The sequence below is a fragment of the Tachysurus fulvidraco genome, chromosome 6, assembly GCF_022655615.1.
Source record: "Tachysurus fulvidraco isolate hzauxx_2018 chromosome 6, HZAU_PFXX_2.0, whole genome shotgun sequence".
In the NCBI taxonomy this organism is placed as follows: Eukaryota; Metazoa; Chordata; class Actinopteri; order Siluriformes; family Bagridae; genus Tachysurus; species Tachysurus fulvidraco.
This window is the reverse complement of record NC_062523.1, coordinates 21612893-21640872: the sequence shown is the minus strand read 5'-3', so window position 1 is coordinate 21640872 and position 27980 is coordinate 21612893. Positions and strand designations below refer to the sequence as shown.

Below are 27980 nucleotides of genomic sequence, written 5' to 3'. Positions count from 1 at the left end.
CAGTTCAAGTTTCACATGCCTGAGCTAGAAACATTTTATGCTCATGAGATGGGTCAAACTTGGCAATATAAGGTTACAGTCATCTATTGATTGCCACTATATATATGTCGTTTTTTTTTTCAAGGTTGATTGAAACTTTAACCTTATTTTTAACAAGATCAAAAAAGCCTGAAACATCCAAGACCTTGAATTTATACAATGCTGTATTTAATTATGCAACGATCAGTCAATTATTCATCTCTGTTACAGCCATGCTTTTTAAAATTATGCAAATGGGAGGAAAAGGTACTGCAGTGTCAACACATTGCCATCAAAAGTGCTTACAAGAGAGGTTTGTGCACACAATATCGATTCTTATTCCCTTTTTTTTTAAAGTTCCATACAAACAAACTAACAAACAAGCAACAAGGAGTAAATAAAGTACAAAAAAAAAGTACCAACATTTCCTAACAATCTGGGATATGTGAAGAAGGTTATTTGAATTTTACTGTGTAAATGTGGATGTGACAAATAAAGTGTAGCTTCTTCTTTCTCTTCTGACTTCTTGCCTTGTTTTAATGAGCTTTAAGTCTGAGCCTTGTTATAAATCAAAAGCCATCATTTAGAATTAGCTGAAAATTCATGCCAGAAAATTAAAAAAAAAAAAAAAAAAAAACAGACGCTGGTGTAACAAAGCTGTCTTTCAGAGGAAGTTATTTCTTTGGAATATTGTGCCTATTGAGGCAGAGAGAATGAAAGGTATCATTTCTCAGTACTGTCTGGTGTATTACTGCATGCACACAATGCCAAGCTTGAATGGTTTTATTCTACTAGATATTGTCATTGTTCAATAACACGTGTTTTACAACTCAACCATGAACAATTTTGATTGCCCTTCAGATTAAAATATGCGCAGGCTGCTTATGTAATATTATACACAACTTTTCTTTCATTGCATGCAAAAATTTACACCCTTCCATTAGCATACACGAATAATTATTCATTTACATTGGATTACAATAAATTGAAGGCTTTAATTGTTGATGTTAAAGCTGAAGCACAGAGAGATCTATTCATAATGACACTATACATACAGTACAGCAAATATGATTTGTTTTTCTGTCACTATATTAACACACTTCTTTTTTATGTTTTTTGCCATGAACTACCATGTTGTATTTTTTAAAGAAACGAAGAAAACAACTACGATCTTCTCAAGTTTAGTTTACTGCAGTATAAACCCAAGGGAAACCTTATCCTTTTTTAAAGGATAGACAAAACCTCTTGTAATCAAATGTTTACATTTCAAATATCATTACTGGAATGTTGTGGTAAAAAGAAAAATCTATCTATCTATCTATCTATCTATCTATCTATCTATCTATCTATCTATCTATCTATCTATCTATCTATCTATCTATCTATCTATCTATCTATCTATCTATCTATCTATCTGTCTGTCTGTCTGTCTGTCTGTCTTTCTGTCTGTCTGTCTGTCTGTCTATCTATCTATCTATCTATCTATCTATCTATCTATCTATCTATCTATCTATCTATCTATCTATCTATCTATCTATATTTTTTTTTAAACCTTGAAATCTAGCAGTTTCAAAAATTCTCTCTAATTCTCTATCAAAATTCAGCTCTTCTCAGCTGAAGACGTGTATAGGATTTGGGTCTTTTTTAATTCCACTTGCTTGGGGCCACCATGACACAAAAACACCATGTGCACAAGATCGCCCTGTGAACCTTATTTGGCAAAGAAACAAATGATAACCGTGCACATCCTGTATCTGTTTAGAAGATATCATTTGTTCATTTTAATAATATATACAATTATTATACTATTATACTATTAATTATATAATTAATATACCCCCCCCCCCACTGTTCACATAGGAATAATATAACTAACATCTGAGTCTATATTATGGTGTCAAACAGTAGGAACCACATTTCAGCTTCTGACCTTATTAAAGCCTCTGCTTTATAACTATAAATGACAGAACGTGCAGAGAAAAGTTAAGAAGATTTCAGATTTTTTCACTAATACGTGTCTACTTAGAGACGGAGAATGATTTATACTTCACCTGTTAATAAATTCAATTAAGCACATCAACCAAACACTTTTTTTTCTTTCAGCATGTCTTATATGTCTTGAAATCCCTTGTTGATTATAATTGGCAGGTGACTTCGAAACGCTTTTGTTATAAACTTCACCATTGCATACGCTTGAAATTCAAGCAAGAAAGATGATGGAACCTAGTCATGAGGATACATGGTTTCATCAGACAGAATGTAGGAGCTGCTCAGGCTGTCTCAGAGGAATAAAGGACAGATGCAGTAGGGAGAAAACATCTTTTGTTTTGAGGTAAAATGATATAAAACCGTTTCCATGTGAGACCTACAAGACTTCCTGTGAAATGCAGACTAATACAACTACAAATAGTATTTGAATTACAACTTTTAAAAACTTTCAAAATAAAAAAGTTGAAAACTCTAAAGGCTTTTTTTTTTCACTGATCACACAATAGTGATACACAAAAAAACAAAGAGAATGCATTTACATTTATGGTACCTGGCAGACACAAGCATCCAGAGCAACATACATTTATATGTATATAACTGAGCAGGAGATTGTTAAGTGTGCAGCTTAGTAGTCTACGGATTTGAACACATGACCTTCTGCTCAGCATTACGACATTTCCCAAATGTGTAGATTAAATGTACAGTGTGTCATCCCTTGAATGGTGTCTCTTCATAAAATAACATGTCGTACTGTATAACGGACATTACTCATAATCTCACCCTCCAGTGTCACTCAAATAAGGATGGGTTCCCGTTAGAGTCTGGTTCCTCTTAAGGTTTCTTCCTCTTCCATCTAAGGGAGTTTTTCCTCACCACAGTCACCTCAGTCACTCCAGGCTTGTTCATTAAGGGAAAATACTACTTTTGTCTCATTTTAATCCCTTTTTGTACTATATTTCTCATACTTATGGGCTGTAAAGCTGCTTTGAGACAACATTCATTGTTAAAAGCGCTATACAAATAAAATTGAATTAAATTGAATTAACATCAGTCATGGATCCTGCCTCTGATGATGAAAGGTTAAAGTCTGTCAGAGAGCCACGTTTGTGTTCTACCTCTCAGATGTATGTATGGATTTTTTTACCGGTTGTGGATCATTTTTAATGTTGCTGATGCATAGGTTAGCCTCACTCATACTGTATTATCAAAAACTCACTGTTTCTCACTGAGACACTGGTATTACTAAATATCAAGACAATAAATAATGCATGGTATTAAAAAAAGACTTGAATTATTTATAAATTACATTCAGAGAAAATGGCATTTTGAGTAAAGCCCTACAATAAAACTGCAATGTGCTCTCTGTATGTTATTCATGGCAACAGTTCATGGTGGTGACTTTAAAAAGCTTGCTATAAAGCATGCATTCTGCTGTGAATGTTTTTTAGCTCTTTAATAATGGAGCGACTTTATCTTTATCATATCTATTTCCATCTATCCATTTACTGTAGCATTTCTCCTACACAGGACATGCACAGGGTCACAAGGTCCTACAAAGGGTCCTACAAAGGGTCCAACACAGGGTCTCAGGAAACCCAGAGTCTGTCCCAGGGGCACAGGGCATAAGGTGGGGATACCCTGGGTTGGGTGCCAGTCTATCACATAGTACTATCACAAATTCATTCACACAATGGTCAATTTAGAGATGCCAGTCAGCCTAAAACATGTCTTTGGACTGGGTGAGGAAACCAGAGTACCTGGAGGAAACCCTCCAAAAGCAGTGGGAGGACATGAGATAGGAATCAATCCCCAAGTGCTGGAGCTGCGAGCTGCTTCAGTCACATTATTTCTGTTTTATTCTTCCCCAAAAATATTTTCAGAGAAAGCCCACCTTCACTTACAAAAGTAACTAAGGTTTGAACAAAGGTTTGGTTTCTCATCATTTGGACAACATTCATGTCCATTAGAGATTTTAAACAAGTAGACATTTCAAACATTAACAAGGATCCAGGTTTGTACTCGTTGTTCTGTTTTAGTCAGTTGTATAAATGTGTAAGAGAAACAAGCCATAGACATGTGTAGTTGTTCAGCACAGTTAAGTATTTATTGAGTAACAGGAATTCAGGACAAACATTTACATGCCTGCATGCTTCCTCAGCGTAATGGCAGCTATCAGAAAGAACAATGGCTCAGAAACAAATCTATAAAGTCAATATAAATGTTGGTATTGTTTTTCCTAATAGATCTACTGCATACACAATACCTCCTTTTTTTTTTTTTTTTTTTTTTTAACTTTATATACACATAACAAAGTGAGCAGGTTAACCTAATTCTTGTTCATGTATGTACAACAATGATAAAAATGAAAATTGATTGTATTTTTTTTTCTAATTTAGAAAACATTTAAAGCAAAGATTAGTCGTTACTACCGATCAACATATATTCAAATTCACATTTTCAGAGGCTGTTTTTTTTTTCTCCAAGCTAGGAATTTTAACATATGACATTAAGGTTTTAACATTTTTCATTACAAAACAAAAACCCCTGGATCTGAATTTCTTTTTCAAAGCTTTCTCGCTGGTTTTAAATACAGTATAAAAATCTTCAGTGCTGTGGATTTTTTTCTTTTGTAAATATAATCACCATGTGTACCTCATGGTACAGTTTACTGTGCTCAAATTGTTGCCTTCAGAACAGCTGACATGTTTAACCCCATCCTTAATCTGTCATGATATATTGTTGATACTGGAGAAGAAGAACCCTAATTCTACATTCTGCCTCGGCCCTCCTTTAGGCTGCGGGACAAAGTCAGTCACTTCCATGGAGCCTCTGTCATAAGATTGACCTGTTTTTGTAACTAAAAAGCCCCTTGGAGAGGGCACAATTCGTATGACGTGTCTCAAATCTTCATATGAAAGCTTTCCTAAGTCCTCCGCTTCGTCGCATCAGTACATCACGGTAGTTTTCAAAAATAGTCTTCCATCTGTAGGTAAAGGAATACAGAAACAGAAAAGAGAATAGAGATGAGTGAGTAAATTATTCATTCTCAGGAAAAACAGTAAAAAGCCATTGTGCAGTAAAAAGCATTGTCCATCCTGCAGGACTGCAGGAAACTGAGAGCCTATACCAAGTCCCTCAAGGTGGGAGACACCAGGTGGGGGACTCCTTGGAAACGCTGCCAATCCATCACATGGCACAATTGGACACACACTCACACACCAGTTCACACACTACAGACAATTTAGAGCATGTCTTTGGACTGGGGAAGGGAATCTGAGTGCCTGAGGGAACCCCAAAGCACAGGAAGAAACCACACACACACACACACACACACACACACACACACACACACACACACACACACACACACACACACACACACACACACACACACACACACACACACACACGGGCAGGAATCAAGGCAAACCATGTTCTAATACACCATATAAACACTGGCTCTTTTTTTTCAATAAAATTTAAATTCTAAATATTTAGACTGACATTATAATATGCAATGGAATATTATTTCATATTATGCCTGGGCAGTAAATATAAAAATAACTATACAGTTGGGAGAGAAATTGAATATAGAAATACAGATCAGCTGCAGAACAGAATAACTATTATGAATTTTAGTGTAATTTTAGTGCTGAAGATGAACTTGAGGGTTGTAAAACTACTGATAAAACTCATTATACTCTGCATTGTAACTCTGGTAATTGACTATAATATCAATCATATCATTCTATCACTACTATAACTTCATTATGCTGTAATGTAGCAAATCTGTGGCGTTGACAGGCGGTGACTCCTCACTATCATAATATTTATCTATCATATCTATCACAATGTTTCCTCATACTGCTTGGGGCAGTGGCGGCTCAACTGGTTAAGGCTCTGGGTTGTTGTTTGGAGGATTGGGATTCAAGGCCCAGCACAGCCAAACTGCCACTGCTGGGCCCTTGAGCAAGGCCTCCCTGCTCCAGGGGCACTGTATCATAGTTGCCCCTGCACTCTGACCCCAACCTCCTTAGTTGGGGTATGTGAAGAAAAGAATTCCACTGTGCTGTAATGTATATGTGGCGATAATAAAGGCTTCTATGCCTTGTTCTATTCTATTCTCTAACTAAATTACAAACACAAACCTCAGAGCTACTTTAGACTATTGTACAAAATATACTGGACACTCTGTGGCCTGTGGGTGGAGTATATATACTGTACATGAGACTAAAATAGTTAGAGAAAAAAAGAACATTATTAATTGAATTCATTTGAATTCTAAAAACATAATTAATTCAGTTCCATTTTATTTATATGGAGCTTTTAACAATGGACATTGTCTCAAAGAAATATTTACTATAAATTTACTAAATTTACTATATAATTCATAAATGTTATCCCTATATTTCTATTTGTATATTTTTTATACTTGAGCCTCATGTCATATTTAAATGTTAAAGTGTAGAATTTTTAGTGTTCAGTGTTAAAGTTTATATCCCTGTAAAACTGCTATACAAATAATAGAAATTAAAAAAAATGTATTGAATTGATCCTGACTTAAGACTTGAACATAGACAAATTGTATAACAGCAAAATGTAATTAAACATTTAATTTTAATATATTTTTTCCCCACATATCCATAAAGTCTCACAGATCTACAGTATGACTCTGGTGATGTGTTACACAAAAATCACTATTCCTACACTACAGTGAGACTTTTCTACACTGTCATATATGTTTAAGACATTTCACCGAACACGCTCGGGCGACCGTTATATTGCACTCATGATGTAAAATGGTTTATAAATGACACTTCCTGGGTGGAGGAGGTGTTTATTGAAAAAGGCAGCCGTTCTTCTTAGCCGCTATCTCTCGGCACCTGCAATCTAATGAGCATTGTCCATTTGCAGGGAACATTCGCAGCGGGCGCATGCCTGAGTGAACAGCGGCCGCTCACTGCCTCTGTTGGTAAAAGCATCTGTTAGGCATGGCTCAGGAGCTTGTTTGACGTTTATTACTCGAACATTTCCCGTGTTCGTGAGACTCTCCGTTTCTGTCTTTGAGCACCGTTCCCTCGTTTTTGGCAGTGTAAGCTAAATAATTCAGTTTCAAAACAGAAAAAAGGGCCCAAAATACATAAAGCGGTGACAGACTGAGAAAGCACGAGAGTGAACAAAACATTTGCCGTTATGGAACGAGAATAGGCGTTTCACACAGCATTCAAATATCCTCAAGGGTGACCTATTTTAAACAAAACGTGTTAAGTTAAAATACAGAACGTGAGCCGGGGCGCTGCACAAATAAAATCGTCTGTTTTCGGACTGTAAACCATGCGCTCATAAATCATCCTAACATTTTGACTTTTCTGCTTCTCGCTAATAATCTGGTGTCCGCTAAAAGAAAGGTTGATTAATATAAGCTCGGAAACCCTGTGAACTTTGATTAATTGTGGCCTGGCTATGTGGTGTACAGTGTGAGCAACAACAAAGCCACGATACACAGACAGACAAACAGTAGGGCTAATTACAGCAAGAAGACCCGAGTCTCTAACGTAGTGCACTCTGACCCTCACCATTCAACCAGCACTGTAAAAGTCATTACTGTGTGAATTGTGCTGCGCTCTACAGCCCTGATGGTGTGGGAGTAGGAGCTGTGGATAAATGGGAACTGTTTAGCATTTATTCATTCTAGACTTAAAGCTTTAAACCATTAATTTATTAAATATAGCTGAATGAATATCCAAAATTTGGCTGAGGGTAGAATGTAGAAATATATTTACTGCAGGCAAGAAATAAGATACAAAAAAAATAACAAAAACAAAAAAAGAAAGAAAAATATGCTTTTTTTTTAATAATAAAGGAATGGGCACAATGGTAAAAAAAAAAAATCTATTAAACAAAGAGTGAAAAATCTCTTACATGCAACAGCAAACTTGCAATGTTTTTACAATGATGTGTCTTCATATCATGCTTTAATGAAAAAATGTGGTTTATAACTAACGACGTTGAATAAAACCTATAACAGTATTATAGCAAATACAATCATGTCAGGAAGCATGAATAAAAAAAGAAGAAATGGTATTTTGAAGAAATATATCAGCCTAGGAAGAGAATATTTCCCCAGTTAACTTATTAATACAGTACTAGTTTCAGCAGTGTGAAGGTAAACTACGATGCATACGACAGATTAAACAAAACAAAACAAAACAAAAAAGTTGGATTGATCGAGTGGACAAAATCATATGGCTGGAATGTTGTTTTATAAAAGAAACTCCTCATTAAAATCTGCTAAAACTTTGGCATTTTTATATTCAAATCAAGACGAAAAAGTTCATTAAAGAGGATAAATATTTCATCAGATGCTAAATAAAACAAAGGAAATTTTTGGCTTCTCTCAGCATAAAATGCCTTTGAAAGATTAATTAATACATGTAAATTATGCAAATTATGCCCATGCAAATATTTTATGAAGACAATTAAGGGAACCATTAATTATGGCCTTTTTTGCTTCAGTGACACTCATTCATTTAATTTTAATTTCACTTTAACTGTTTTGATGTTTAATCTTGCAACAAAGAACTTTATCTCTCCTCACAGGGTCGTGTAAACTTGCAGCACACATCAAGAGGCAGGAAGCGAGAATCGGGAGAGATACTGAGTAGATATTATGTGCGTTATCGCTAGGAATTAGTGGCAAGATGCTCTCCCAGAAGCACAAGGCCAAGGAAAACAGGCAAGCTTATTCTTGGAATGGATTCAAAACGCTGGAAAAGCAATTAATAAACACAGACCGCGTTAATGTAGCAGAATTACAGAGTGTGACAAAAGACAAATAGAAATAATTAGTTCTCTGAAATTATGCCCTCATTATTATTTTTTTTTTCCGAACAGTGAAGAGGTGAAATTATGGGACACATTTTTGCATTTTTGTTGGACGTTGTTATAAATGGGTTAGATTTTTTTCACTCTTAAAGATGGCCGTTCAGCTGTATCTCTCTCTACTATATTAATATATACTATATATCTATGCATATACTTATTTAAATAAAAAAATAAAAAATTATATATATATAATATATTTTAATAAGTATATGCATAGATACCCATTTATAACAGTCCAACAAAAATAAAAAAATGTGACTTAAAAAAAAATTATATATATATATATAAAACATGGTGTGTATATATATATATATATATATATGTATATATATATATATATATATATATTAACATGGTGTGTATATATATATATATACATGGTGTGTGTATATATATATATATATATATATATATATATATACCATGTTAATGTAGCAGAATTACAGAGTGTGACAAAAGACAAATAGAAATAATTAGTTCTCTGAAATTATGCCCTCATTATTATTTTTTGGTGAAATTATGGGAAATTATTATTTGCATTTTTGTTGGACGTTGTTATAAATGGATTACATTTTTTTCTAATCTTAGCTCTTTTTTTACTTTGTATCTCTGAGTATATCTCTGTATAACAGTGAAGAGGTGACACATGGGGCACATTTTTGCATTTTTGTTGGACGTTGTTATAAATGGGTTAGGTTTTTTTTTACTCTTAAAGTTGGCCGTTCAGCTGTATTTCTCTCTACTATATTAATATATACTATATATCTATCTATGCATATGCTTATTTAAATGTTAACTATTAAAAATGTTAACTAAATCCATATATATATAATTTATTTATTTTTTGCACTATAGATTCAGAAACTCTGTGGCAGAAACAACAGACACAAATGCACTCTGGTTAAACACACATTCGTCACCCGTTTATCATAACTGATTCTTCAGGAAGCGGGAACTTTAATTTCCCACTGAATGCTAAATCAAGATGTACCCAAGTTTTTACCCGAGAGGGCACACAAAATTAAAAAAAGCAAATGTTATTCTGTTAAAAACACCACCCTTGGGTTTTATTACGTGTCTTTAACGTGCCGCCTTCTAAATATAACAATTTAAGTATAAATATGATGAATCCTGAACATAAAAATGGGAAAATGATAACGTGCATGACTTTAAGTTCTAGAAAAAATGTATTCAGGCTGCACTTATCAGTGCAGTGAGCTTTGATTTAGTGGGGTTAAAAGACTCCTTTCATTGAATCCTTCCTTCACAAAAATATCTTTTAAGTAGGCTAATCAAACTGGGTTATGGGGCTTTTACTCGTGACTGGGTATTAAAATGCCATTTCCCACATTTCATAGCAATTTCCACGGACTATTTTCAAAGGGAAATTGAGACCAGACACAGTGATAAGGGTGCTGTTCTCATGCCTCTGCTGGGTGCACTTATTTGAGTTTAAATGCTTTAGCATGTACCACTTAAAAAGGTGAAATCCACATCCATACAGTTCACTGTGTACAACACAACACATCACAAAAAGACAGTCTTAGCATTAGGGCTTCGTTTGACATCCTCTTGCCGTTTCGTTTTTGAAATGAGACGTATGCTAATTAGTTCATTTGCATATAACTAATATAAATTATTTTTTCTCCCACACCTACTGCATTTGTGGCCTAGCAAAACAAACTGTCACATTAGAAAGGCAGAGGTGTCAACAATGCTAACAAGGAAATCTTAGCAAGCAGATAGAAAAAAAAAAGGCTTGTACAGCAAAACCTGGTCTAACTGATGTATTAGCTACTGATACAAAAATTTTAACACGTTTTCATATTTTCTGGAATACAGTGATAAAATATATCAATTTCAAACTTTTATTTATTTGTTTGTTTGTTTGTTTGTTTGTTTGTTTATTTATTCATTCATTTATTTATTTATTTACTTATATATTTATTTACTTACAACAGATCACATAATTTTGGGTTGCATGCATCAACACTGTATTCGTTCTGGCAGGTGTGATATTGTGATGCTGAAAATATATGTGGATAACTTTTTTTTTTTATATATATATATAAAGATGTGCCAAACAAGAGAGAAAAATAGCAAGCGAAAGCCTGGTGTGAGTGCTAATTAACAGCTCCTATAACTATTTTAATTTCTTCTTGTTTTCAATTGGAGAACAAAAGAAGAATTAAGAACTTGCAGGTCAACATTCACTAAGATAAAGTTGTACGTGTAGGAAAGTTGCCAAAAAGGGAAAGTATATTGTGAAATGTGTGTTTTTATACATCCTGTGTCCTTTGACCTTGAGTACAGTGAGAGACATTTCTTTCATGTTCAGTCTGATCAATTTCCATTGGATAAATTGTTTTTTGGTCTGATTGCTGCTTTATTCAAGAAGACTTTCAGATACCTTTTGTAGCGCTGTAGACCAAAATACTACAGATAAACCATGCTTGTTTATATCTCTGGTAAAAATGTGTCTGTGTGCTTTCCTTACATTTTCCTAAAAAAAAAAAAAAAAAAGTTTATGATTCTCAATTAAACGAATTTGCAATTTGAAAGGTAAGCTGTATTCACCCGGAGCACAACTTTGATCCATCTCGTAAAAAAAGTGTGCCTATAATGCAGTCTGCCATGCCTCTTTAGAAGAAATGTCATCTGCTAGTCATTAGTTACACTGCAGCATCAATCTCCATTTTCTCTGACACACTGTTCTGCTAAATGAATTTACGCCTGACTCTCACACGTGTACATGGAAGAACGGGTTTAGTTTTGAACTTAGATATGTCTGATGAGCTGTACGCTGTTAAATAAATAATAAATCAATAAAATACATTTTTATTTACAAAGATTTATCTGGCTACCTTTGGAACAGAAGAAGCCCAACCTACCAGGTTCCAGAGAATTCTACTAGCGTAGCTTCCGCTACAAGATTAAAGATTAAAGATATGCCTTATTACTGCGGTGCAAATCAAAAGCAATATGGACATCTGACACATGGAGCAGAGATTGTGGCAGTGTATTGAGTTGAGTTACACCTTACACACTTCTTTGGTCTAAAAGGAAACTGGGAATACTAAAGAGATACTACTGTACAACCGTTGTGTATGGCGTATAAGACCAAAGTATTCAGTTGATAATGTTTTCTCTCTCTTTTCTTTACTTCACTTCCCGGAAAGCTTAATTGATCTTAATTATTAATACTTCATTATACAGCAAACGCTACTGTAAACAGTTCCACACTTCCACTTCTACGTTTCTCGCTTTCACCTCGAGAAACTTCACAAGCTTCCTGCCAGGATTATTGCAGCGATCGTTATTTTGCACTCTTTTATTTTTAGTGGCTGTTTTTTGTTCTAGGCTACAAATGTGCTCATGTTTATAATTCAAGCTTATTCATGTTCATATACTGTACTCTTTTATTACTGGGCCTCAGTTATCAAGCTAGAGATGAAAAAATGATGTATTGCTATATTGTGTACAAGTCATGTGAGCTCGAGTTAATGCAGTTCACTGACTTTAACCTCAGTTGGTCCAAATAGTACGATTACATTATTTTTAACTATATACGCAACTTTAAGAAACAGTTTTATAGTCACTCTTTTACAGACATTTTAAATTAACGACTTGAATGTACACAAATCCATATATTAGGCAAATGAGATCAGCCGTTTAATTAGGAAATGAAATAAAAACCCTATAAAAAAAAAGGAAGCGTCGGCCACTAGAGTCAGTCTAAGTCTGTGTCTATGGTAACTGATGCTCTGATGCTCTGCAGTGGCTGAGTTTCATTACCAGAAGATTAAGCACATGCTAAATAGCAGGCGCTGTTTCGCTGTTTAGTCGTCATTTTGTCCTTTTTACTTCTCTCACTCTGCCTGTTATCGTGTTCTTTGTGTCTCACTAAATATACATACACTAAATAACAGTGCTATCAACATGCAGGTTAATTTCCAAACATACATATGTGAGTATGATGAAAATCAGATTTATTAATACTTCTGTATGTTTAGCAGGAAAACTTTAACAAAAAAAAATTTTGACTTTTTTGTTTAACTTTGCAAAAAAATGGATAAATTGAACAAAAATTGGACAACAATCTATAAATTATATTTAACTGGAAAGATGATTCTGAGCTGCTAAAAGCATGCCACTAGGTGGACTGATTATTCTGAATTGCCCCTAGGTATGAATTAGTGTCCCATCTATCATGTATTACACCCATATTAACACCCATTTTTCCCAGGATAGGGTCTGGATCCATCAAATCCCTGACCAGGATTAAGTTTCTGAAATGAATTGATAAAAATCTGATCCATTTCTCATCACTAAAAGCTGTGTAGCTTTTTTTTTTTTTTTAAATCTATATTATTTTTATTCCTCGGATGGTATGACCTTGAACTAATTCCAGTTTAATACTTTTAAGTTATATTTATTTGAATATGCACCAAATTCCCAGCGGTTTGTGTTAGTAAGTAACTAAAAATGGAGTTACTGTAAATGCGTCACTGGTGATTGTTGAACAGCTCAATGAATCTGCCTTTTTTTTGTCGGTTGATGCTGACATTTTACTGCATACTTTATGCAATTATCATACACATTTGTCTGGGAAAGGGAAACTGATTTTCTTTTCTTTTTTTTTTAACACAAAGTGTTCTCTTGATGAATCCCAGTGATCTTGACCTTCCTCTTGAACTGTGAGAGCTGTGGCCCAGATGGTAGGCTGCATGCTTGAACAGCAGGCTGAAACTAAGACTCATAGAGAGAGATTTATTGTCTCCTCAAAAACATGTACCTTGTATTGTCCTTTCAGCATCTGTTCTGCCACTGCTGCGGTCAGTCTCTATCTCCTGGGTCAACGAGTCTGGCAAAATGAAAGGATAATGACGATTAAACATCCATGACATCTGCACTTAATTAGGAAAGTTTTTTGAACAGCGTTTCTCATGATGGATGGAGGGCATATAGGCGGCGTTGCATATGGCACAATACGAGTTTAAAACCACTGACTAGGTGAGGGATGTTGTGAATACAAACCAGCATGCCAGGTTTTTTGCACATGTTAAACCAAACCTGTGTCTCGTTCTTCAGCTAAGACCTCAAACGTGATGCTTTTGTGATACATCAGGAGTCTTTTATGGTGCATAAATCGTGGCCTCTTTACTGAGCTATATTGGAGTCGAGGACACAGCCATAATGCTTTCAAGAGCACGTCTCAAGTACAAGTCAAAATCAATCCTCACATGGGATTCTGACAGCAAGCACTCAATCACGTCAGAACAAACCAGATTTGGGACTAATGTGTCAAACGATTATACGGCCGACAAAGCGTTTGTTTTGAAGTTCTTCTATCATTCAGTCAGGTTGATGAAGTTACATAAAATATTGTGCTACAAATATTTCTATCAGGATGATGGTGACATCTGGGACCATTAGGATTTCAAATCTGCTAATTTACATGAATGAGCCACGATGATTACAACAGAAACGTAATGGTTTGAGTTAGAGCTTTTATTCCTACAATTCTTCAGTACATTTAACCTTTTTGTATAATTTGGTATAATCAAGCAGAGCCTTTAGTTGTTAAACCTCTCGTTACACAATGTAGCACTGCTCGTAGCTCAATTTCTATGAACAGATCTCATTTTTATGAAAAGCCCTTTTTAAAAAGGAACACATTTACAGTTAACAGCTTCCTTCTCCAAGCAAATGTCACACCAAACTAGGATAATAGGCCAAACTGAGTTGTCATTAAGCCTGTCACACTTATTACACTTCATTACAGAACCTTGCACTAATATACTGTACATTTTTCTTTTGAGCTTGAACAGAGTCGCTCATTAGCAATGAATGCCAAAATAAAGTAGCAGCCGTTCAGATGGCACTGAAACGTGGTGTGAGGACTCACCATTCAGGGACCGGAGATTCTCTGTAGTCGAGCTCTGTTTGAGAGACTGCTCTGCCTGTTCCCGCCGTTTACACTCATATTCCAGCGCCTCCTGCAGTTTCCTCTTCGCTTTCTTCTCCTTCTTCAAACGCTTCTGAATGATTGCTAAAGACACACATACAGATATATAGAATGGTTAAAGGTACTCAGTGGCTGCAACTGTACAACATATAGTGCACAGCTTAGGATTCTGAACATATTCGTGGCTGTATTGTTAGCAGGAACGTCGAGGGAGCGAGCCGCCATGTTCTCGTTGAGTGAAAATGGACTGTGTCATTAGCGACATAATTGAGGCAGCGATAACCTGGATTAACCTGGGTTAGAATGCCAATGAGAGTGAAACTTTCTCGAAAGAAGGAATAGCAGTCTCTGACATTATAAAATAGCAGACGGCTGCTGGGCTTCAGCACAATTACTAGGATGCTTATGAGAAACTGCCTTATTAAATTCCATGTGATTCATTATGGTAAGTGAACGTACCCGACATGAGGATTAAGCTGCACTCAGTGGCATTTTTGTGTACAAAAGAACATGAAGATCATAGTATATACTTATAATTGGATGTGTTACTACAGAGATAGAGAGTAAAGCTGAGGATATATCTTGAGGCAATGCAGAATGTAAAGAGCATTCTTTTTTTTTTTTTTTTTAATCAAGGATGGCTGTAATTTATTAGCTGAACCATGAACAATGTCGTCGTTCTCCCTTGAGAAATGATGTGCTACATTTAGAAACGTTTACCACACGAACCACTTTCCACATATTTATTTATAATTACATTAATATGAAATGTGCTCACAAGCATGCAGGAGCCCTTCGTGCTCAGATACACAGGAAGACAGTAACATGAACATGATTTGCAGGGTGTTATGGAATTGTCAGGTCTCACGTCTGATACTCTCCTGATATTTGTTCCTTATTAAATGGTAATGAATTACAGTCATGGTAAAGCACAGTGGAACTAACTCTAATGCCAAGAGCCAAGTGATTAGAAGACAGAATATTTTAGGGTGTATTATACATAATATGCATTAGGGATGTGACAGAATATGAATACATTATTAGAAACAAAACGGATAATGTGTTCTAAACTGGTTAAAACTAGTTAAGATTAGAGATTTAAGTCTGGACTTTGGCCATGTGCTTTTGTTGATGATTTTTGTTCACGTGTCTGCACCGCCCTTGTCTCTTCCTGCCCGCCTCTGCAAACCTGTTCCTCATGTGTCTAATTGTTATTAGTATTTAGTTGAGCCGTGTTGCCTTGAGCAGCGCAGAATCCTCTGTTGACTGTCTTTGTCGTCTTGTCTTGAGACTGTGTTCCTGTTTTTTTAGTTAATAAACACTGTTTATTTTAGCTATCTTGCATTTGGGTCTATTTTATCCTCGCACCCCTGCTGACAGAGATGGGTATTGGGACTGGGATTCACTGTGACAAAAAAAGTTGTCAAGTTGTCTAAAGGTTTTTATTTTCATGCAGGTGGTCAGATATAAAGCTTTTAGGCCAAAAACAAACAAAGTTCAATCCTTCTTTAGTTACTACCTGGTCAGGGGTGGGGACATTTATATACTGTATATATTATATTTAAATTACAAGTTTGTAGTATATTTGTATATATACATTGTAGTAAAGCAATTAAATTAATTAATAGTGCAAAAATAGTGCAAGAAGGTTCAAGCAAGGATAAGAACTGAGATTCATATGGCGTACATATTAATGATATACGCCATAGTTATGGCCATGCCTGATCAAATCTGGATACAGATACACACACAGCCTCCTTATGCATGCATTTGTTTGTGTGTGAATCTGAAAATATGCACCTCTGTTCTTCTGTTCCATGGCCAGCTGCTTCTCCAAAGTCTCTCGAAGTTCCCTCTCCCTAAACAGCTCCATCTTCAGCTCAGTTTTCTCAAGTTGCACTTGCTTCTCCTGGGCACGAGCATTATCGATAGCCACCTTCAGCAGGCCCTACCACAGCACCAAGGACATACGTTACAAGTCACTCTCACTCACTGCACTTTAAGCAGTGTTACATGTGGAAACATACACGTTAACATACCATCAATTGTGCCAGACGATATACGCTTGAGAGAAACACCTGTACACCTACTCATATATGCAATTATCTAATCAGTCGATCATGTGGCAGCAGTGCAATGCATAAAATCATGCAGATAGAGCCAGAAGGTACAAATAATGTTCACATCAACCACCAGATTGGTGAAAATGTGATCTAACTGACTTAAACTTTGCCATGATTGTTGGTGACAGACAGGTTTTTTTTTTATTATTATTATTTCTATAACTGTTGATCTCTTGGGATGTTCACACAAGACAATCTATAGAGTTCACTCAGAACGGTGCAATAAAGTAAAACATCCAGGAAGTTCTGCAGATGAAGGTCAACACAGAATGGTCAGACTGGCTTGAGCAGACAGAAAGGGTAACTCAGATAACCACTCTGAACAATTGTGGTGAGCATAAAAGCATCACAGAATGCACAGCGTGCTGAATATTAAGGAGGATGAGTTACAACAGCTACAACGCTTCGGTAAAAACTCTCATAAATCTTAGGAAAACTCTGACTTCCTCAGCGACATTTATACAGCTCGTGTGTTTGCAGTTTTGATGGCGCTGTGACCATTTCCAAACAATTATTTCCCACACACATGCAATTAAGGCAGATGCAATGGGCTATATCATACTAATTGTACCTTGTTATGACCCCAATTTAGACTAAGTTCCTTTATCTCAATTTTCTGCCTGGATTGCTTTTGTTGATTTGAATATGTGAGTGCTCAATCAAATCGTTACTGCAAAATCATGATTAAAGATGACTGACTAAACTTGTGTGGCTGCGAGGAGTCTATGCATTCAGGCTAATTATCAGTGAGGCCAGAAGGAGCAGAATGGCTCTGATGTCACTCTCAAAAGAACAGTGAACATGGAGGCACTCCCTATACTGTACTCACATTAATAGTCTTACAGGCCATGCTGATCCATGACATTCATCTTTCTGACTCATTCTGGTCTGCATGGAATCAAGAGATTTAAAGAAAATTCTACAGCCTAGCATAATACTCCCTGTTTCAATATGTCTGTATAGCAGTGTTCAGTAATGGTGTTCTTTTTAGGTCAACGGTACAACCACTTTGAGCTTATAATGTCCATTTTGTGTAATGGTCTCACAACCACACACACACACACACCTCTGGCTACATAATAGTGAGTCTGACTAATGGGCACTGGTAAGATAGAAGACAGAAAAAACAATCACTGCACATACTGACTATTATTTAGATTTAGTGAGGAGAGTTTCGTTTTTTTTTTTTTTAGTGACATGACAAGCTGTGTTGTATTTCTTAGTCTTATTAACTTCGAGAGAGGGGAAAAAAACAGAAGCTGGTGAATGAGCGACTATTTATAGCTATAATAAGTGATAACAGGAAGTTACTTGTCTCTCAGACTTTCCATTATATTAAACATAAGTGCTTGTAATCGTTGGCAATTTGCTGTGGTATAAGAGGAATAACACACCATGGGATTTTATACATGATATTTATTTATATATGATATTATAGGAAAAGATTCACTTTGGGAACATTTTGAGTCAGGTCAGTTCACCCCAGTTTGGTGTGGATTTTCCTGCACCATCACTTCCTGTCGTTTGCTATTCATCTCATAGTAAATTACGTGACAGATTTATAGTTGATATTCTTCCAAGTTTGAGCATTACAATTTAAATCAATCTGATCTCTAATGGAGAACCTCTAATTCTCCATAGGATTGTTTGCTGAAGGTCAGTGGAGGCTTACCTGAATATTGGTCAGTAGAGTTTCTATTGATGACAACCCATCAGGAAACAGGAAAGGAGATGGGAACCCTGGTGGTAAAGCCTGTCCTGCCAATGACAACCGCTCATAGCTGTCCCTCGCTGTTGGAGTACACATAGGGGCTTCTTCTGGTGGCAAAGAAACTCAGACTCAGCAAACTGGATTCAACAAACACATTAGACTTCAGTCACAACACTGTAGCATGGAATAAATCATTCTTCTCTACCCCCAACAATTGGTGTTTAGACTTAGATTTTGTTTGTGCAAAAATCACATTAACATCTATACAAGCAAGCTCGATCAGCTGGAAATGATTGATAATCCATTCTGGAACTGTCATGTGAAGCAATGCTGTTATTGATGTTACTGAATGTGTGGCTGTTAGCGATGCTCAAGAGCTTCCATTCACATGAACGTAATGAGATTCCTGTGCACCATGAGTGGTTCTACTCTAGTGCTGTTACGCTGGTGGTCATTTGCTGTATCGTCGAGGGCATAAATATGATCGGAGATCTGGGCTGCCCGGTCCATATGGCACTCTAACTCTCTGATATGAAGAGGCCACACTCAATCAGATGCATATGGCAGGCCTTGATTACTAAAAGCCCTGGCTCTCCAACAAAGACCATATGGCACACGGAGGTGAACCTTCATTTAGTGCCTTCCAATACCAGAGCAGTTCCTCTGGCACATACAGCACTGCGAGTTTGGACGAATGGATTTTCATCTTTGGAGGAAAAAAAAAAAAAAAAAACAGGCTGAAGATAAAAATCAATAGGACAGAGGCAGACGTTATCAGAGTAAAATCAAGGGTAACTCAAAATAGGTTTTGACAGAGGAGAAAAACATTGCAGTAGTCATTATTTAGGTCTCCCAATGGGTGGCATGAACAGTAGGGGCTTAGAAGTGCTGAGTAAAAAGGTGGCCACTAATTCCCAATGGAAAAGTGCCTGACAGACCAAAAACACAGATTAGCACTTAAAAAAGGAAAGAAAAGAATCTACAGGGGCTGAGCATGAGCTAGACCTATTAAAGCAAGTACAAAGTAAAATCACATGCAATTTCAGAAATAGAATCAATTACTGGATCATGACAAACTCTTTAGAGATTTAGTTAATGTAATGGTCTTCTCTAAACTATTTTAGGTCCGTTACATATTCTAACAAATTGCATAAAATGGGTTCTGCGGTGTACATGGTCTAGAATTAAGAAAAGAACACAGGAAATGTACAGTGAAGTCGATTGTATTGTACAATCCCTTCATATTACTGTATTCTTTTCCAAACATATACAATGATAGTACCTTGTTTAACAAGGAATATTCTGGAAATGACCTTTTAGCATTAAGAGCTGTATAAAAAGGCTAATCCCACTGAGAGACAGACACTTCATGAGATATAGCGAAGACATTTTTCTTCTAGCAGAAAAGATCCATCAGCCCTCTTTAGGCTGTGCTGTGCGTGGAGGCGGCATCTTAAAGAGCATAAATCTGAGGGTGGACACTGAGCAGATGTCCTTTGTGTCTGAAATGTAAAGCGGAGATCAGATCCAGAGCTCAGAGCAAGGCTTTGCTTCCTCTGAGGAGCAATTGCAGCATGTCAGAGCCCTGATGACATCATCCGCCATTCATCACGTTCGTGAGGGCAGACCTCTGCCATCTGCTGTGCATGCCATCATAACTCTACATCTATCTCTTTTTCTTACTCCCTCTGTCTCTCTCTATGTTTCTGTATCTCTCTTTTTCTCTCTCTCACTCACACACACATGGACACACAAAAAAAAACACACACTACCATAACCACAGAATCATTTCCCTCCACACAGTCCAGTGATGACACTATCTCCACATTGTCACGGTAAGCAGCCACTCAGTTTCTCCACATAAGCCTCAGCAGCTGCCGACGGAGGAAAAAAAAAAAAAACGCGTCCAATCGTATTGTCATGTTGTCATCAATCAATTTTGTTAATCGCATTTATTTATTAATTACAAACAACTCCAGCAGAAAGAAAGAAAGAAAAGAAAAATAAAATATCTTTGTATGGGATCTGGCACTCAAATCCACAGCGGGCCTCTCATACAGAATTAATATGTGTTTGTATGGCCCTCTAAATCATGCACAAACATGGCAAGACTGGAGGAGACCCACTGCTCCCATCAATATTCACTAATGCCAGCCAAAGCTTGGTAACAGCTGGTCTTACATTAATTAGTTTAAAGTATTTATTTCATCCATCTCCAGAGCAGATTGAGCAAAAACATTAGAGATTATTTCAAGCATCTGCAAATGCCCTGGAAACATCAAGCGAACCAACAGTCAAATCTCAGCCGCCAGTATCAAGGCTTGATAATTTACAATTCTTGGAAAAGGGGGAGGCTAAAAGGAGTGCTGCGCCTGCACCAAGGAGCTCCCAGCAGCCTTTCCCTAAATTTCAGCAGCACTTCCCCTCCGGTTCATTACCGACAATGGATGGCTGCCTAATGGATAAACATTTGCTGCTAATCTAATTTCATAAATAAAAAAAAAACAAGCAAAAGTCCACTTTTGGAGAGGTTATTACTGCCACTCAGTGGCTTGGCTTTTGTGTGCAGATAAAGGAGTGAGTGTATTGGGGGAAATAAAAGCGATGTGATTATTAGATCATGGAAGGGTTTGAGGGTATATTTACAGCCCTGGTGTATTCTGATGCATTGATACTGCGAATGCCAAGGAGCAAAACAATACGGCGAGATCCGGATGGCGGAGGCACTGCAGTTGGTTTGCAGCCACTGTTGTCCCATATTTCATGTTGGCATTAATCATACATCATTGCTTTAACCAACTTCTGCTTGGGACACAGCAAGGGGCTCGCCGCATGCACAATGCTGGATCACAGGGTGCTTCGGAGCGCTTTGTTACGGGGAAACAATCTGTCGCGCATTACAAAGCGAACGCCGCATTTCCTCTCAAATTACCAATTCAGCTCTCAAAATAACATAAACCCAGATGCAACCAAATAACTCAAGCTGCAAATTACCACTAATATACTAAGCAAATGTTCTCCTCCTTCACTCCCCTCCCACCGCCCTACGTTCACACATCAGCCATTCTTCAGTTGTATTGTGTTCTCTTAGTTCCCTCCTTGTTTGGTACACTTCAGATTTGGCCTGTGTTTGGCTGTTTATTTCTCACTGTTGGTCCAGAATCATTGACTTGGACTTAATTACAGTGGCAGACGCCAGCGGGTTGGAGAGAGCGAAGGAGAGCACTGTGTTTTCCAGGTGATATTTCTCCAGCGGGGCTGCCAGCAGCAGCTGTGACAGGTCCGAGCTCAGCTCTACCCAGCGAAAAAAAAAAAAAACCCTTATGAGATCCTTTCGGGTCAGCCGTGTCACAAATAACATTTCATGCACAACTGTTTTGCAGGATAATAGGAGCCACAAATAAAAATGGGCCGCTGTAAATACGATGCATTCTGAATAAAACGCCATAATTTAAAATGACACTCTCTCGAAGCGCTCGCATCCAGACGTACGCGCATACGCTCCCTCCCTCCCATGGCAGCCGCAGGAGTCCTTGACAGTATGCTTGCAGTGATAAATCACCTTTCCAGTTAATTTTCTCAGTCGTTATGTGTTGTGCTGCTAAAACAGGGGCTTAGGAATTGACTTGACAAACTATGAATGTAAAAATATCACTCGCAGGGATCTAGGCTTATCTCCAATTTACATGTTATTAGATTTGTATTGCGAACAGCACTCGGACGCGGCCGTGGCAAAGGAAAGCGAGTACGAGAGAGCGAGATGCATATGATAAGAGAAGATAGGATACATCTCAGACCCCTCTTGACACCCTTTGATATCTCTGATGAAAAGTCACAACAAGGAGAGCAGAAGCCACTCAACTGATTTTTAATATGATAGACAAGGCAGTCGTGATAAATTGCGAGAAAACCTGGGGAAATTTAGCTACATTCTCGCAATAAATAGTTTTTAATTGACCTTGGGAGCTGAAAATCCACCATATGTTTGGAGTTGCACTGTTTGAATTGAGGTCCCAGTGGGCTTTTCAAACAGCACAACTTCGGCACTGAGCCGGAGGAGGGAGAGAGAAAGAGACAGAGAGAGAGAGAGAGAGAGAGAGAGAGAGAGAGAGAGAGAGAGAGAGAGAGAGAGAGAGACAGAGAGAGAGAGAGAGAGAGAGAGAGGCACAGAGGAAAGGAGCTAAGGAGGGAAGAAGGAACGGAGGGAGGGAGAGAAAAAAGTAAGTGAGCTGGAAGAAAGAACAACAAAGGTATGAAGGGAAAGCGATAGATACTAAGAGAACAATAGAGAGAGAGATAGAGATAGAGAGAGAGAGAGAGAGAGAGCATGGTAGCATTTGGTTGGCCTGGCCAGTCACTTTGATATATTGACAGGTGAAGCCTGTGTCCTTGCAAACCCATGTTCCTCCCAGCAGGAGAACAGAATGCTAAAATCTGGAGGATGTCAGTTCGCTCTCGGCAAAGGCGGCTGCAGCTTTCAGCAGACAATTACATTTTATTTGACCTGCCAATGGGGCTGAAGAAGTTGCCGCTTTCCGGGGGAGTGGTTATGACCTTTCAGTCTCATAAATAGAGACAACCCTGCACTACACAAGAACTAATCTCCACACCCGTCTCTCCCCTCGCGTCTCTGCTGCATTCACTGCTTTTATAGCAAAGTGCTGTTTTATTCACCTATGTTACAGCTTAACCATTCTATAGTCATTTATAGCTATGGTACTCTGCTGTTTTTTTACAGTTATGTTAAAGCAAATTCAGGCTTAAATGGCAGAAAAAACAAGACAGACCTTTAAAGGAAGGGACAGTAAAGGATTTCCTCTGCGGGTGTCCACGTAAAACGAGCGTGGTTCTATACTGAGCTAATTTTCTCACCACTTTAAGCTGCATATGTTGTGCACATGAACAGGATGAGCATTATGGCAGGGCAGGATATTAAACCAGGAGGCTTAGGAGGCAGATACCTGCCTCTTTACCCTCTCTGTCTCGCTCTTTTCCGCTCTTTAATTCCAAGACGAAAATTAGCCATTACCAAATTCCTGCTGAGAGTCAACGTCAAGAGCTGGAGTCAGTCAGGCCCGGATTAACAGGTAACATTTCGCTTAGAGGACTTTGTGTCTGAGAAATGCACAGCCTGTTTTTCCTTCTCTCTCTCTCTTTTTTTTGTTAATGTTCTCTATACTTACAGATTAAATCGTTTGCTGCACAAACCCATTTGGGAGCGGCGAGAAGGTGAAGGGGATAATCAGCACAGCCACTGGAACGTGTTTCCGAAATGCGCTCGCAGACATTACTGTGCACGGCCATAAAATTAGCGGCGGGACCTTAAAACGCTGACATTTCGCATGACTTTTGAGAAAGTGACACTCTCATATTTTCATGTAGGGTATCATTAAATTTCAGCTGCCCCGTGGCCGAGCCGTGCCATTAATAACCAATTCTGCGTGTCACTCTGCTCCCTTCTCTTTGAAATAATGAGTACTTTGCTTTGCCTTAATAAATTGAAATGTATTCTCAAGGCCACACTGAAGATAGTGACACAGGTGGACAGGCAGGAAATATTCATAAATCCTTAAGTAGCAGGGACAAAAAAAAAAAACAAAGATGCAGATCTTAAGGTGAAACTTTCACACACACACAAAATGGAAATGGTATTATTGTCAGTTCAAAGTCATTTAGGTAAAACACACACACACACACACACACACACACACACACACACACACACACACACACACACACACACACACACACACACACACACACACACACACACACAATGCAGTAGATGAGTTCTGAAAGACAGGACAGAGACACCTGAAAAAAAAACAACAACAAACGTTCATATGAAGAGCCTCTGACGCACATCGAAGCCGAAGAAGACGTCGTCTCCTTTTATACTGCCCCTGTCATATTTATTGCATAAAGGTCAGCTTGTTCATTTGTTCAAAGTCAGCGCTTTTTTTTTTTTCCTCCTTTTGACCGTGCTCCTCCATGTAATAAATGCAGACGATATGTCGTTACCAGACCACTGAGGATTAAAGGCTTGACCGCCTGTAATGCAGGCATAAACCAACCCCCTGTGTGCTGCTTTTGTTTCAATGAGAGTGCACCTTGAAGCACTGAAGTCTTCCACGAAAAGCCCACTTGTACACTGATTTTTTTTTTTTTTGATTTTTTTTTTTTTGTAAACAGACACCCAATTGAAGTTAGCGAGAGGGTTGTGTAACCTAATTAAAAAGGTAAAGCAGGCTGGATAACTAGTGCTCTCAAATGCTTGCAAATTAATTGGGTCTAATGTTTGAAAAGCAAATGCATTCAAGGGTTTTATTGTTTGTCTGTTACTTTTGAATAGCTGTTCTTATTTACAAATTTGGGAACTGCAGTGATTAAGTCTGTAAATGGGATGAATTATGGACTAGGGGGAAGTAGGAAAAGAAGGTAAAAGAAAAAAAGAGAGAGAGAGAGAGAGAGAGAGACTTGCTGCAGGCTTCGAGGTCACTTCTTTGCAAAACAATCTAACATAAATGGGGCAGATTAGCATTTCCAGTTCACCTATAGTCAGCATGTTTATTGGAGATTGGTGGAAACCAGAGGACCAGGAAAGAGAACATGCAACTCTGCAGGTGTACTAACCAGGATGAACTACAGAACAATAAAACATATCAAACCATTCATCATCTCTACCTTCGATCTCTGTGGTATAAATAGAGCACAATACTGTCTAAGCTCAATACGTTATACGTTTTCCCTTTCACCTGGTGCGACTCTTCCGGCCTACCGCTGTCAATCATTTCCATTAATTCACCTGTGTTTCGATTTTTTACTCAAAGTATCTCAAGTCCGAATCCAATCTTCTACTTAAGCGATTACGGGGTATGTATCGTGCTCAGTAGCTCAAGGGTGTCTCTCAATCAACTAAATCAAGCTATCACTGACCCTGTAATTTAAAAAGCGATTTTAACTCATTTCTTGTGTTTGCGCTCATGGCTAAATTAGGAATAGCGCAGCCATGTCATTTTTAACCCATAGCGCTCCAACTTTAAAAAAAAAAAAAAAAGAAAGTATTTTCATTACTTTTGAACCAGCTACAAATGGATTTATCCATTTTTACATTTTTAAGCTAGTCACATTTTTCTAAAGATTATTATTTTGGTTAGCTAATTGACTAAAAGGAACTCATCTAGAGACAAAAGCCCTGTTCACACTGCAAGACTTAATGGTCAATTCGGATATTTTGCTCAGATCTGATTTTTTTTTGTTTGGCTGTTCACATTACCTTTTAAAATGTGGCTTATATCAGATACCAGTGTGAACTGTTTGCTGTCTCGAACTTGCATGCGCAAACGAACAATAGCAATGATGTCACACGCAGCACGCCGTTGCGCTAAAGTTGGCGAGGTTATGGAGGAAGTACAGTAAGCATTTTTGCTTAGTAAATGTGCGTGTAATCGCAGCACAGAGACGCAGTGTTTTAAAAATTTTCGGATGTCGAGAGCAACTTTTGACGTAAAAGTCGCATCAAATCTGCCTTGGTTGTTCACACTGTGGCCACATTGGAAAAAATCAGATTTGGGTCTGATTCAGGACCACATATGGAAGTGGTCTGAATCTGATTTGAAAAAAATCAGATCTGGGCTAGATTTGAGTGTTCACACTACTCCTGAAGAAGTCTGACCTGGTCACTTGACCCCAAAAAAATCAGATTTGGGCCACTTTTACCTGCAGTGTGAACGGGGCTAAAGAGACTGTGCTCCCAAACTACCAAAAGATTTGAGAACTTGTTGCTAATTGTTCATTGTCCTAAAGGCTTTGTTACAGTTTTGTCACTGATGTCGCTGGCTCATGTAAGTTACACACAAATCATGACGTAGGAATTCAAAGAAGAGTGAAAAAAAAACAGACATTGTAATACAGAAGGAGTGTTCTTCCGTTAACAATAGGACAGAGACCGCAGCAAGACGGCCGGCTAGTGTCTGTTGTCGAAAATGAGCACGCGTATTAATATTATTGCATTGCACTTCATTCTTACAGGTAACGAGGATGCTGTTGTGCTTGCTCTTTAGCTGAGTATGGTACTAATCCTGGCTCAACATACTGACTGGCTTGTAAAAGGAAAAATGAAAGTCAAAAAAAAAAAAAAGTAATGGAAATGTAAACTTTGGAAAAAGCAGGGCTTAGGAAAGCCTGAGTCCGACTTGCTCTTGTTCTTTCTAGCATGTGTGCGAAAATGGATGCAAATCCATTTGCGCCTGGTTCACAGTTATAAAAAATACTTAGGGGTTTTAAAAGCGGGCAACGTGTTAAACGTGTGGAAATCTGTTTTGATAATATTATTCATAGCGCTGGCTTTGTGCTGCTTGAATTAATAACACTCCATTTACAGATGGAAGAAAGCTGGCATGGTGTTTCCAGTTAAAGAGATTAATTTTTAAACACCTAATTGACAGGCTGGGGTTGGGTGGATAAGCAACAGCTTCTCCGGGGTTTCAGCTGCTGCAAAGTCAAGGTGACTGGAATACTTAGGCAGGCTTTAAAACACACAAGTAAAGCCAGAAGAGAGCTAAGAATTAGTCTTCCAGCAGTTTGCCTACACCCCACATTCTGTTTTATTAGGACTGATTTACTTCACAGTGAAAGGATATAAAAGCCTTAAGTATCAGACTATAATTACAGTAGAGTCGGAATTTAAAGGCTTGACTCACCATGTCCGCAAGTCAACTCCAACTCAGCACCATGATAAGAGAGCACTATTAGACTGAGTGCCTGGCAGGGCTACACTTTAATAGGGCTCCAGATAGCAGTACAAAGAAGAAACACAGCTCTCCGTATGTGCAGCGAATATTTACAGTTGTTTATCTCAGTAAAATGTTGTCTGGGTGACATCTTGTAATGGTTGTTTACAAAATAGAAACATGGCGCTGGACGATCCAACGAGGTAGTTCTCAATTGCTTAGGAATAAAAATAAATAAATAAATAAATAAATAAAAGCAAGAACAACATCAGGGTCAAGATCACCTTCTTGAGACAGTTGCTGTGCTGTGTTTTTTTTTTTTTTCCCCCTGAATCGCAAATTAGCGATGAAAAGAAATAGGTTTTGCTAATTGTTTCATACATTTCATCTGTCCAAGGGCAAGCGGGTAAATTTGTTCACAGCGGTGTGCATTCGCTTAGCACCAGATGCACAGATATGCAGCTAGAATTCACAAGGAGGATGCTTTCAGACAAAGGTGTGTTTTTAGTAATACAGGAATTTAAAAAAAATCCCCCAAAGAAGCAGAAAAAAAC

At 37.6% G+C, this 27980-nt stretch overlaps 1 protein-coding gene across 2 annotated transcripts in view; it reads right to left on the bottom strand.

Moving 5' to 3' along the window:
* Positions 1 to 4086: 4086 nt before the first annotated feature.
* dachd (dachshund d) overlaps positions 4087 to 27980 on the bottom strand; it is a 112207-nt gene continuing 88313 nt past the window's right edge. The window contains exons 7-11 of one of the 2 annotated variants that reach the window (XM_027166014.2): positions 18656 to 18801; positions 16661 to 16808; positions 14801 to 14944; positions 13688 to 13756; positions 4087 to 4990 (exon numbers count right to left, since the gene is read on the bottom strand). In XM_027166014.2, coding sequence (XP_027021815.1) covers positions 4953 to 4990; positions 13688 to 13756; positions 14801 to 14944; positions 16661 to 16808; positions 18656 to 18801 — 545 coding nt within the window. In that variant the 3' untranslated portion in view covers positions 4087 to 4952. The remainder of the gene's footprint in view (positions 4991 to 13687; positions 13757 to 14800; positions 14945 to 16660; positions 16809 to 18655; positions 18802 to 27980) is intronic. The other variant, XM_027166015.2, reaches the window with a different exon arrangement.